Source organism: Castanea sativa, chromosome 4 (genome assembly GCF_040712315.1).
Source record: "Castanea sativa cultivar Marrone di Chiusa Pesio chromosome 4, ASM4071231v1".
NCBI lineage: Eukaryota > Viridiplantae > Streptophyta > Magnoliopsida > Fagales > Fagaceae > Castanea > Castanea sativa.
Genome location: NC_134016.1, coordinates 26,468,186 through 26,481,571, shown reverse-complemented (window position 1 = coordinate 26,481,571; position 13,386 = coordinate 26,468,186). Strand labels below are relative to the sequence as shown.

Sequence of the window (13,386 nt, the reverse complement as noted above, 5' to 3'; positions counted from 1 at the left end):
CCTAATGTTATCCAATAATCTACTATTATAGAATATATATAATAAATAAAGATACATAGTTTTATAACAATTTTGTTTTAGAGAAATAGTTTCAATCTATGAATTTTAGATGTTGAATTAACTAGAATCCACTAGTTTTATAACAATTAAGAATATATAGTTATGAGTTTCTCAAAAAAAAAAAAAAAAGATTATATAGTTATGATATGCAAAAAAGTGTATAGTAGAATTCTACATGCTTAATATTATAATATTTGATTGCAATTTATATGGTTAGATGGAATAGAATTTTCTTCCCAAAAAAAAAAGGATGGAATAGAATTTATTCCTATTTTTTTAAATGGATAGAATACATTCCATGGTAAAGATTTCATTTCTTATATTTAAACATAGTATTAAATATATCTTTAAATTTTTATGAACTAGACAAACTTTCTATTTTACTTGAATATTAGAAATACCTTGCTGTTCAAACAATCTAGAGAAAACTTCCATATTTAACGAGAGCATTCAATTTAAAAATTATAAGTACATATTAGATTTTGCCAATACACATCACAACAATAACAATCATATATCTTGGTCCTAAAATTTTGGGGTTTGTTATAAGTTCTCAATAGACTAGCAAGGATGTGTCACATATATTCTATTTTTTCATTCTATTCTATTCTAAATCATACTTTCTATTATTTCCTTCATTGACATGTTCATTTTTTTTGTTTTTTCTAATATTTTTATGTTAGGTCCTCTTCTACTTATTTTCATTCCCTTGATCTAAACCAACGCATGCTTTCTCACTAATGCATTAATCGCTCCCATCTTCATATGACCAAACCATATCAAATAGCCCCCTATCTTTTTATCAATAAGAGTTACTTCCATCTTTAAGCAAATTTTCCATAACTCATTATATGCTCCCCCTCCAAATGGAAATAACAACCCATTTAAGTTTACGCCGCTTCAGATTTATAAGTGATATTAACCTAACCTGTTTTCCATGTCGCTATTATACAATTTTATTTTTTTTTTACCCATTTTTAACATATATTTGTATGCTAAAGTTAAAACATATTTTCTTTGTTGTTCATGAAAATATTAATGACATTACACATCAACTTGACGAGCAGATCTCAAAGATAAATATTTTTTAGTGCTAGATCTATTACTAACATTGACTATATATTTTGTTTCATAATTTCATTATAGATTTTCTTCCTAATTAATATAGCAGGTTATTTTTATTTTTTAAAATGCTATATTTTTAATTATTTTTATAGATAATATAACTTTATTTCATATTTTATGTTTATATAATAGCTGAAAGAAATATCATTTGTTTCTCAAAAAAAAAAAGAAAAAGAAATATCATTTCCTTTTATTTTCTTAATTTTTTTTTTAGTCAATTTACTAATTCCAACTCTAAGGATAGAATTTTTAAAAATTAATTGTATGTTTCGGTGCTGATACAGTTAAAAGAAAGGGGAACGAATTATGTTCTGAAAATGTCCTCTCTCTTTTTTTTCTTTTTTTGGTAGTTATGATCGAGCGAAATATGATGCGGAGTCATTTTGAGATAGTCAAATTTAAAGTACTATTTTTGTGTCAAATTGTTTACGTTTTAAATTTTACCAACGTTATATATTTCTCTCATTCACATCCTTTAATTTCATCATTTTTTCTGTTTTCAATCTTTTCTTTTCTGTTATTTTGGAATTAGATACCAAATAAGATATGATAACATTATCTTGTTTATGTAAGAAAATTTAGGATAACCTTTTACGTTAGAATCAAAGCAATTACTTGCTACGAAATTTAAAACATAATCAATATATGGTTTGTAGGATTTAAAATATATAATACGAAGTTACTTCCTGATAAATGATTAAAATTGAAATGTATTAAGAATTATTCTTACGTCTTTTATTTTATTTATATTTGCTTTTTTAGAAGATATTTGTATTTGTTAACACTTAATAAATGTTAGTTTTATTTTTCATATATTAATTTATTATTGAATTTTTTGTATAATTCTTTTTCTTTTATGATTCAATTGATTTTTGTGCTTTGGACGGCCCACCAAAAAGGAAATTCTAGCTCTGCCCTTGATCATATTATTAAGTTTTTATTAACTATTTAATCCATAAACTCATTTTCTTATATGATTCAATTAACAAACTAATATCACTGTGGATTATAATCGTAATTGAATTAAGTACCTCATAATTTCATTAAAAAAAAGTACCTCATAATTGATTACTATGGACCATGATACTTGAATACTAAGCAAAGTCACCCATAATTGTTTTGTGGAGTTCAATAAGACCTGAAAAATTTTCTGAAACGGGGACGACTTAATAAAGTTTTAGTAGGAATGATATTATAATATTATTGTTTAAGTATAGATTTCCCTAGATATAAAAATAAAAATGTGAGTAGCAATTAATTAATAAATCTAGATTTGAATAAAATCTAGATTTGAATAAAATCTTTTAAGAAATCTTTTACAATCTTACGGATAAAATCTTTTACAATCAATTAAGAAATCTAGATTTGAATCCTGCTTAAGAACTCTATCCAATGTTCTATCCTAACCATTATAATGTTTAGATCAGGCCAAATTCGACTACAACTTAATAACCTACCCGAATTTGAAAGATAAAAATGGATATGGTGGGTAATGTTTTTTTGACCCGTGAAAATAGGTTAATCGAAACCCAACCTTCTAAAATGGCAGGTCAACCACTGTGCACATTTGGCGCGATAGTCACTCCACAAGTATAAGTACTTATGGGTAGGAATGATAACGTGTCAGGTTCGGGGTGGGTTTTTTTATGCCCAGACCCAACCCGCGGGCCCTCCCTTGTTATCCGGACCCGGTCTGTTTAATAAACAGGTCATTTTTTTAGCCCCAAACCCGCCCCCAGCCACTTTTGGGCCTAATTTGTGGCCCAATCCAACCCAACTTATTACCAAAAAAAAAAAAAAACAAACACAAACCCAAACAGCAACATAAATCAATCAACATTGTTATTAGTCTTGCTGAAATGAGATTCTTAGATAGAAAATAAATAATAAATAAACACAAAAAAATAGAAGAAAAAAACTCCATTTATGGACCGATTTTTACATAAACACAAACATCAACTCCGATTCACATCTTTGAAGTTATCTTAGGCGCTATAGTCAACTAAACCAACACAAAATATACATATGCATTACATTCTATACATATTGAATCCTCAAACAAATACCCCAAAACAAAAATACTGAGAGGAAATGAACCCAAAAAAAAAATGAAGAACTCAAACCGCTAAAGCTTCATTGGCAGTGGTTTCAACCATCAATCCCACCCCTAGGCTTCACCTGACCTCAACACGACCAAGAGCTCCTCCGATCATCACATCTCTCTCCGATCTAACAATCCCATGCTCCTTTGTGACAAACGACAACCATCACGAGATCCGTGCTCCTCCACGAGGGTAAGGGTGGGTCAGTGAATGAATGAGAGTGAGGGTGAGAATGAGATGTGAGTGAGAGTGAGAGTCAGTGAGGGGTGGATGAGATGTGAGTGAGAGTGAGAGTAAGTGAGGGTGAGGTGAGAGAGGTGGCTGAGTTGAGAGAGAAATGAGTTTTAGGGTTAGGGTTGTGATATATAGGTAGGATTTTTTGTAATTTTACATTTAGGCTAACCGAGTCGGGTCGGGTCCAGGTTCGGGCCAGGTTTTTACCAAAACCTAGACCCAACCCTATTCTTTATCAGGCTAGGTTTTTACCAAAACCCGGACTCGACCTATTAGGGTCAGACCAGGTCGAGTAACTGCGGGTCGGGCAGAAATTGTCATCCCTACTTGTGGAGTATGGGAGGTAAGGGCCAAGGTTCAAGTTTTTAGGAAGAAATCTCACATACATATACACTTAGATAATGTTAAAATAGAATTTTTATATTGTATAAAAAAAATGGTAGATCAAGTGGAGCATTTTTTTTTTTCCAGAATGAAATAAACTCCTTTATCTCATTGGTTTTGGTTTTTTTTTTCCCCACTGTAGTTCCCTCTCACATTTTTCTCTATCTAATTCTCACTTTCTCAGTGTCCTATATTCACCATTTTAAATATTTCTCTTCCTTTTAAGTGTTATCTTATATGATACCAATAATATTTATTGTCATGGTGGTTTTATAAGTTTTTGGGTAAAATGTAAAACTGACCATTTAAATTTCTTTAGATTTTATTTCAGTCCTTTAACTTTCAAGTTTATTCAATTAAGGTTTTTTTATCAACTTTTGTTATATGTTGTGGTTAATTTTTCAATATTATAAATTTTTCTTCAAATTTTTTAAATTAAAAAAATTCAATTAATGATTGAAAAATATTTTTCAGATTTTTTTTTCAAAAAATTTTAACAAAAACTTAGAGGACTGAAATGAACGAAAGTAAAGTTAAAGGACTGAAATGAAATCTAAAGAAAGTTAAAAGGTCAATTTTGTATTTTTGTCTAAGTTTTTATATAAGTGTTTTTTTTTTTTTTTTCCTTAGTGTAAATAAAAAAGAACTCAGTTTTAAAAGTAGACCCTTATTTTTCTATATATATAAATGAAGTTCAACGGTTTTCTTACCATTTTACTTTGCATGCACTTAAGCTTTTTCCATACATTAGATAGGCTTTCTTGCTCCTTCACCGAGATTGGTTTAATGAAATGTACCACGTACCGTCTATCACACTTCACATGTAACAAATGAACAAAGTACCTCTAACCATATTCATGGTCACATCATCGTCAAAGTCCTTCACATCTAATTTCCAATCAGATATTCCAACATCAAACTCACATACATTTCCATTTCAGACCCTCCATTCGATAACTCTCTCTCTCTCTCTCTCTCATGAACATTGCAAGCACACGACACATCAACGGTGTTTAGGAGAGTAGTTTAAATTATATTGTTTTGGTATTTTTGATACATGTGCGGGTGAAAAAATATGCTAAAATGTGTGAAAAATTATTTAAAATATGTGTAAGTGTGTTATAACTTATTCGCCAAACTGGCCCAAGTTTCTAAAACAAGGCCTATATATCTGTCAACATTTAGCCTCTGTAATATTCTCTAAATTGTTTTGTTTTCATTGATTCAACCAACATGGTCCAAATGCATTTTCAGGCAACCTTATTTTATACCCGCATCTTACCATTGCACATCCATGAAATGTTACATCATTAGCAATAAAGAAAAAAGAAGTCCCATTTTCCAACAAGATTACAACATCCAAACTCAACCTATCGTCTTCCATACATAGCAATTTGATAAGCGAACCATTGGCTGTCAGCCCCCATAAAGTAAATTCCCTTTGGTTTTAGTTCTTCAATGGAAGAAACTCAAAAAATTGGAAAGGAGTGAAGTTGGCATTCATGGCTGAAACTGATATATCAGTCTCCTTTTCGTTAATGTTATTGTTGCCATCACTGCTGCTCCGAAGTGGAAAGAGTTGAAGAGTTTGAGATTCCCCACATCCATCTTCTTCATTGCTGACACTACTGTTAAAGTAGTTGATACCATTCTCTCTATAGGGTGCTATAAAGATGTTCAAGTCACGAGTCTTAATGAGCTTTTGGTCCATTGTAGTTCTCACTGTAGCTTGGGTTGTGGTAGTAGTAGCAGTAGTAGTAGATGAAGTAGGGGTGTTTATGAGGTGGGTGAGATGAGGAGGACAAGTCAACTGCATTATCTGCCGCGTGGCATTCCTTTCCACAAAGTTTCTTCTTTGCTGTAATTCTCCTTCATCGAATTGGATCCATCCATCTGTCATACATTCTGCCACTGCTGCTTTTGCTGACCTTTGTATTGAAACAGATTCCTGAAAATAATTATAGACATGCAATCACATGAAATCTCCAAATCTGAAACATTTTTTGATAAATAGAATGAGACAATTTCAATTGGGCACTCCTTAATTGTCTTGAGAAATAAAGTCAGTATTTAGGACAAAGGTCATGGTCCATGAAAAACAAAGTAGTACTAGCGTCTCAGCTAGGGTTAGCATGGTCCTTTCAATCACAAGGTGCTCAATTCTATAGAATGTTAAGGGGGGGTGCCCTAAACAGTACTGGCCTAATTGACATGAAAAAGCACAGGACCCAAAATCCCAGCTAAGTTTCATAACAGAAGCCCCGACAGAAAGGAAGGAATGCAGCTTTTGGACCCTTTTCATTTCCCAACAAACAAAGCATTTTGTTGGTTCCCTAGTGAATATATCACCTTTTTAAGATTATAAACTCAACATTGATCTATCAAGTAATCATATGCAAATTATCCAAGTTTAATTGCTTCTTACATACTTTTTAGAGACTAAAGGGATTCCAAGTTCAAAAAGGAGGAATAGAGTATGTAGAAAGACAAAGACAAAGGAAGGTCGAAATAGACCTCTGCAAGCGTACTGCAGTTTGTATGGGGTGCCCAGTTCTTGGTCTGTTCAACTTCAAACACTGTCCTATTTGCCCCTGTAGACAAAAAGAAAAACAAAAAGAATACAACTTTACGTCCCAAACAACAATCAGAATAGAAAAAAGTAATACAAATCAAACATATCTAAGAACAAAATGTAAACCAAAAAGCCATACAAAATTGTCCTGTCGTATCTCTTTCTCTCTCTAACATGAACTGTACTATATGTGGCTGTGGTGATCATAATAATAATAATAATATATTAAAGTTCATTATTCTACATGGGTTTTACCTAATTCTTTCCTGTTTAAGATTTCAATATTATCACGGTGGTGGTCATCCGAAGCCAAATCCATTTGACGGCGGCGTTTTTGCCTCTCTCTGGCCTTGTGATTTTGGAACCAGTAGAAAACATTCTTCCCTTCAATCTTACCATATCTCCGAAGCTGTGCAGTAATATGCTGAATTTGCTCAGCCGACGGTGTTCGAGTCCCACGTCGATATAATTCTTCAAGAGCCCTCAACTGCTCCGGTGTTGGATTCCACCTTGAGCTCACCACAACAGGTGGAGTGTTGAACTCTCTCATCTTGTTCTGCTCAGACACAGCTTCTGCAACAGATAGCCAAATGAAACACACTCACATACACAAGGAAAAATACTAATCACTCGGACACAAATATAAATGACAAACTATTACATACCCTGCAGATGTTGACATTGTGAGAAGAAATCGGTGCCATGAATACGGCTTAAGCCGGGAGTGTTTGCGGTCGAGTTGTTGTTGATGTTGTTGGTACAAGGCAGTGGCCTTGGGATGAGAGGCCTAAGTTTCCGGCCATTGAATGAGTCAGGCATGTTGAACTCTCCACCATCATTATAACCCACCATCCACATTTTGATAGACTAAAAGAAGGAACAATGTCTTTCTCTCTCTATAAGTAGAGCTGAATATATTGAAGGGAGGTTGTGATGTAGATGAAGAGGAATATGTAATGGAAGAAGAAGCAGGAGAGTAAAGTAGGGCTTTAATTAAATACACCTCTTAGTCTCTCTCTTTCCCTAGAGGGGAAAAGGGTTTTTGATACGGTGGGTTAAAGAATGATGTTGGAGTAGTAAATATGGGAATAGAGCATGCAAGAATGGTGGGGTTATGAAATAGGAATCATTACCTCCCTCACATAGGAAATAGACATAGTTTATAAATAGTATGTATTGATGCTTTTAAAGAGAGAGCCAATGTTGAATTTTGGTTAGTTGAATTGAAATAGTGAGTATTTGAGTTTCAGAAAAATCAGAGATGGGGATTGATCACTTTAGGGAGAGAGGGAGAGAGAGAATGGTGTTGGTTTAATATGGAACAAAGTGCGAAACACACATGAGGTTGACTAGGCTAGAGAGAGAGAAGACAAAAGAAAAATGAAAATATAAAAAGAAAAAAGAAAAGAGAAAATGAAGGAAAAGGCAAAGAAGGGTTGCTAATAAGAGTGAGAAAGAAGAGGAAGCGTGGAATTCTGGGAGGCTTTTTGGGAGTAGCGAAGTAAAAACGACGTGACGATGATGAGGGTTATCATAAGCCTCATCACACTTTCTTTACCCTTCTCTCATTTATTGTTCTCCTTACGTCTCGTGCCTTTCACACTTATTCTCAATCCGAACTGCCCCTCTCCTTCTCTCTGCCCCACCTCCCTCTTTTCTTTTTCACTCACTTAATTAATACTGCAAATATATATTACCATTCGAACATACTTACTTACTGTCCATGCATCATTCCATTCTCTCTCTCTCTCTCTCTCTCTCTCTCTCTCAAACTTTACTGCATGTACAGATCTTTTTCTTCTCAAATTTTCCTCCTTGTCACCATCTTCTCTGCTTTGACTTAATGCTTGGGTTTAAGTGATGTGAGATGCATTAGCACCAGAGTTAGCAAGGTATTTAGCGCAAAAGTTTTAACTCAGCACGGTAAAAAGTGACTTGTTCTCAAATTTTGACTTCTTTTTATTTAGCATAAAAAAAATACAAAAATGCAAAAACACATTTTCCTCTTTACACTTCTATATCAAGTTTTGATCAAATCCCATGTACTCTTCATTGTCCAATAAAAAAAAAGGCAAATTGTTGTTTTACTCTCTTTATGTACACTAATTTGAACAATGCCCTCGTTTTGCATAACCATAATATCCACATTTTAAAAAAAAAAATGCCTACACTTTATACGTGTACAATAATTAGTGCTCATAAAAAAATAAAAAAATAAATAAAAATTCTATACTAGCTACATCCGTTACTATGCCTCATATTAATATTTTAAAAAAAAAATACTGTGCCTCATTAGGAATCTACCTAATTCACTGCACTCCCTAATTTGAAAAATTAAAATTTTCTTGGTCTCTTATTTTTTTCCCTGACCTAGGGGCATGCAGTGCTATATATCTCACTTTTCTTCCAGATATAGTCCCTTGCCCTTGGTAATTATGATGGAATGACTCTACTTTCGAGTGAGTGTGTCCGTGTCCAGAGTCCAGACTAGAATATGAATGCCATAATTGTTTAATTATGTCTTTGCTGTTGGATGGGGTGGGGGGCCTAGTACCACATACAGGAGACTTCAACTTTATGTCTGTATCTTTGAAATTTCCATGAACAAAAACGTACCAAGCAAGGTGTCAAGCAAAACCAAGATATTAAAATATGAAGAATGTTGAGAATCAATGGCCTAGCAAAACCAACAGCAATTTATGTGCTATTAATCGCATCAACAACTAAATAAAGAAATTGTCTAGTAATAATGTTATAATAAGTAATTAACTAATTATTGTGTTAATAAACATGTCCACTCAAATTCAACCGGCTCAGGATTTTTTTTCTAAGGTGGTCATTATGAAATTTAAATTATACAAAATCTTATAATAAAAATTTCATAAATTGAAAAGAAAAAACACGCAAATTAAATATATAAAATCTTACAATTTCCTCTTATGAGTTTTTTTTTTTTTTTAAATTATTACATAATAGTCTTATTATTAATTTTACAAGCTACATCTCTTCCAAAATTTTAGTTCAATAAAATTTTTCTTGGGTTTTTCCTTTTTGTATGTAAGGGCCTGTTATATTTTTAAGATGGCCTAAGTTTAAGGGTATAGTTTGAATACAAACTTAATTCTTACCAAAGGTTACAACTCTCACTAAACAAATGAAAATGACTACATATTTTGAAAATCTGACAATTGAATTGTATGTTCTTTATATTTTTAAGGCGTAAATGCACTTTTAGTCACTATGTTTTGACTTTTTTTTCATTTTGGTCCTTACATTTTAATTTTACTACTTTTACTCCCTAAACCAATTAACGCGTGTTATTTTTGTTCTTTCCGTCGGTCAACCAACGGAAATAGCTGAGGTGGCAGCCGGAGAAATTAAAATATTATAAAAAATGCCACATCACCCATGACACATCAACATATAAATTTTAAAAAATAATTTATTAATTTTAACTAAATAAAAAAAATAAAAACAGAGTTAAAAACCAAAATTTACATGAATTAAGATCTAAAATTTTCTTGAACAAGAACACCAACCCAAAAATTTTCAAACCCAAAAAATTAACATAAGATCCATACATGAACACTATTCTCAAACCGGCCCCACACTTTCATCTCAAATTCAAACTCTATTCTCTCATCTCAAACTCAAATACTGATACACACATAGATCTAATCTAAGTAAATAAATGTAAAGTAGAATCAAATCGAAGAAAAAGAAGCTGAAAACGGAAGAGAGCGAGGGATCTAGAAGAATCGGACCTGCATATTGCACTTGACAAGATCGAGAGGAGTGACGGCCATGTGAGTGAGACTACAACTGAGAATACCGCCGGCAGTACAAGCAGCGTAGAAGGCCGACGAGTACATCTCGATCTTGCCGAGCTTGCTTGGCGCCGGAACCAACGGCGAGCAAATCTACTTACCGAAAAAATCAAACCCAAAATAAATACCCAAACCCAAAAAATCAAACCCGAAAATCAAATACTCAAGCCCAAAAAATGAAACCAAAAAAAAAAAAAAAAAATCCAGATTATGGGGGCTTGTTGCGGCGGCGACAGTGGGGTAGACGTCTCTCGCGTCGCGTTGCAACGGCGTGATGATGATGATGATGGCATCGCGTTGGCGTTTGGGCTCACTATCTCGCGTCACGTCGGTGTTTGCGTCTAGACTCTGGGCTCACTATCTCACGTCGCGTCGGCATCTGGGCTCAGTGGCTCACTATCTCTCTGTCTTGCCTCTCTATCTCTCTATCTCACCTCACTATCTCTCTATATCTTTCTTTTTTTTCCTTCGTCGGCTCCTCTTTTACTTTCTCCATTAGATAACAACACCTCTCTCTCTTTGTCACACAATGTTGACTCTGTTGGAGTTGTGGGATCTATGATAGCTGATTTGAGTTTAGATCTGTTATGGATTAGTTGGGCTTGCTGTTGTTGTGAGCCGAATTGGCTAGGTTTTTCTGGGTTTGTATGTTTGTTTGATTCAATGAGCCGAGTTGGCCAGGTTGGTTGATTTTGTTGTTGATTGTTTGAAATAAACTAGGTTTTGTTTGAGTTTTTGGGTTTCTGCGTTTTTGAGTGTTTGAGAGTTCTGGGTTTTCTTTGATTTTATGATTTTGGCTATGAATCTTTTGGGAAGAACGAGAAAACATGATGGGTTTTCAGCATTGGTCTTTGTTCTTTTCTCAAATTTTATTGCATTATTGATTTGATTTTAAGTGGGAAAGGAAGTTGATTCAATGGGTTTAATTTTGAATTCCTGTTCTTGGGTTTGATTTTCTAGGTTTGTGTTCTTGTGTTTTTGTATTTTTAAATTTGAGTTTGTGTTTTTAAATTTTCTTTTTTTATTTTGTTAAAATTGAAAAATTATTTATAAAAAATAAATAGATGCTGATGTAGCATTTTTTATAATATTTTAATTCCTCCGACTGCCATCTCAGCTATTTCTGTCAGTTGACCGACAGAAAGGACGAAAATAATACGCGTTAATTGGTTTAGGGACTAAAAGTGGTAAAATTAAAATGTAGGGACCAAAATAGAAAAAAGTCAAAACATAGGGACTAAAAGTGCTTTTACACCTATTTTTAAAACACACATGTCAAATTTCATGCCAATTGGATGTTAAAATCTTACAATTTCCTTTTATGAGTTTTCTTATTTTGAAGTTATTGCATGATAGTCTCACATTGTCAATGTTACAAGTTACATTTCTTTTAAAATTTTAGTTTAATAAATTTTTTCTTGGGTCAATGTTACAAGTTACATTTCTTTTAAAATTTTAGTTTAATAAAAATTTTCTTGGGCTTTTCCTTTTTTGTTTGTAAGGGCATAATTATTGTTAAGGGACCTAAGTTTCGTTAAGGACAATTAGCTACAACTCTCACTAAACAAATTAACATGGCTATATATCTGTTTGGAAACAGCTTATCCAACTTTTTGCTAAAAATTTTGGACAAAGTTTAGCTACTTGTAGCCTAAGGCTACAACCTTACTCAATATAATAAACATTACTACATATTTTTAAAATCCAACTATTGAATTGCAAGTTCTTTACGCTTTTAATACACATGTCAAATTTTGTGTTAGTCAGATACTATTTACTATATGATTTATAAGCTTATATTTTATGCATAGTGTTAAACTACAAAAACTTGCAATTTAAACAATTTATTGATAACATAACTATTAATTTTTAATTTTCTAGAAATTTTGCAAGAATGAAGGATATAAGAAAAAGATGTAATCCAATAGTAAATTTATCAAAATTGACCTCCAATAAAAAGATATTAAGTAAGGTTATAGCCTAAGCCTACAACCAATTTTGTAGTTAAAATTTGTTCAAAATTTTTTGTTGAAAGTATACTAAAATATACTTGTATCTTAAAAAAATTTAAAAATATGATATTTTAAAAAACTGTACATAAAACTAAAATCTAAAACTGAATACCAAAGAGAGTCTACATGTTTTGAAAAGAATAGCATGTTTTTTATATTTTTAAAATTTGTTGCTTTTGTGGATTCTAATGAATGATTTTCCGTATTTGGCCTAATAGAAATGGTTTCTCCAGGGCTACGGTAGAGCCTAGGCCGTACTTTATATTTTCAAGACCAGTAATGAGTTATGACTAATGACTGCCTCAAAACTAATCTATAAACTAAAGTAGATTGGATTGCTAAATGTGGCTAAAATGCATTGAAAACATTGAAAGTTTATCCCATAATTTCGCGCAGAGACTGCAGGTCAATGGATCAAAATACAAGGTTGATGACGATCTGCTTCTGCTGGTATGGCTACCTTCACACATTTACTTTATAGGTAGTCAGGGACCTGGTTGACATTGTTAATAGGTTTTTGTTGGAGCAACGAGTCTCGGCCCCTAGCCAAGTGTTCTGAATTCCATTAATATTTTTGGGAAAAAAGAATCTGGCCTAAGCCAAAATTGAAAAGAAAAATAAAGAAGAAACATGGCTATTAAACCAATTTTACGGTGAAAGTAACACATCATATTTCATTTCCAGCCATTTTCATCCAATTTATACATGCACATTTATCGCGTGATTATAAAGGAGAAATACAATCCTTCCATACCATTTCCCCTTTCGTTCCTCCCCTTCAACCAAATAGAAGAAAGGACTCGTCCACCTACTTCTTTCCCTTCCTGAATCCACCAAACCAAACATAGTTTTAAGGACTTAGAAGATTTCTTCTCTTTCTTTAGGTTATCAATCGTCTTGTGATTTGGTTGGCCATTAATTGTCCGACCACCCATTTATTTTAAAAACTTATTAGAGAGATTAGGTGATGTCTGAAGGAAAATAAAATAAGAGAGATTAGGCTGTGTTTGAAGGAAAAGAAAATCAAAGAAATTAGCTAGGGTTTGAATTTTTCCCTTTTCTTTTAGAAT

General features: G+C 32.8%; 1 protein-coding gene across 3 annotated transcripts; it reads right to left on the bottom strand.

Moving 5' to 3' along the window:
- Positions 1 to 5,146: 5,146 nt before the first annotated feature.
- On the bottom strand, positions 5,147 to 7,794 carry LOC142631095 (WUSCHEL-related homeobox 1-like). 3 transcript variants are annotated; one of them, XM_075805175.1, is made up of 4 exons: positions 7,143 to 7,794; positions 6,874 to 7,050; positions 6,420 to 6,496; positions 5,147 to 5,853 (listed from the first exon to the last, which is right to left on the bottom strand). In XM_075805175.1, the coding sequence occupies exons 1-4, from the start codon at positions 7,333 to 7,335 to the stop codon at positions 5,353 to 5,355; spliced, it is 948 nt and encodes a 315-aa protein (XP_075661290.1). In that variant the 5' UTR covers positions 7,336 to 7,794; the 3' UTR covers positions 5,147 to 5,352. The 3 variants fall into 3 exon arrangements, with proteins under 3 accessions (XP_075661290.1, XP_075661289.1, XP_075661288.1); XM_075805174.1 differs by having other exon boundaries at positions 6,733 to 7,047; positions 7,143 to 7,793; XM_075805173.1 differs by having other exon boundaries at positions 5,149 to 5,853; positions 6,733 to 7,050; positions 7,143 to 7,792.
- Positions 7,795 to 13,386: the final 5,592 nt, after the last annotated feature.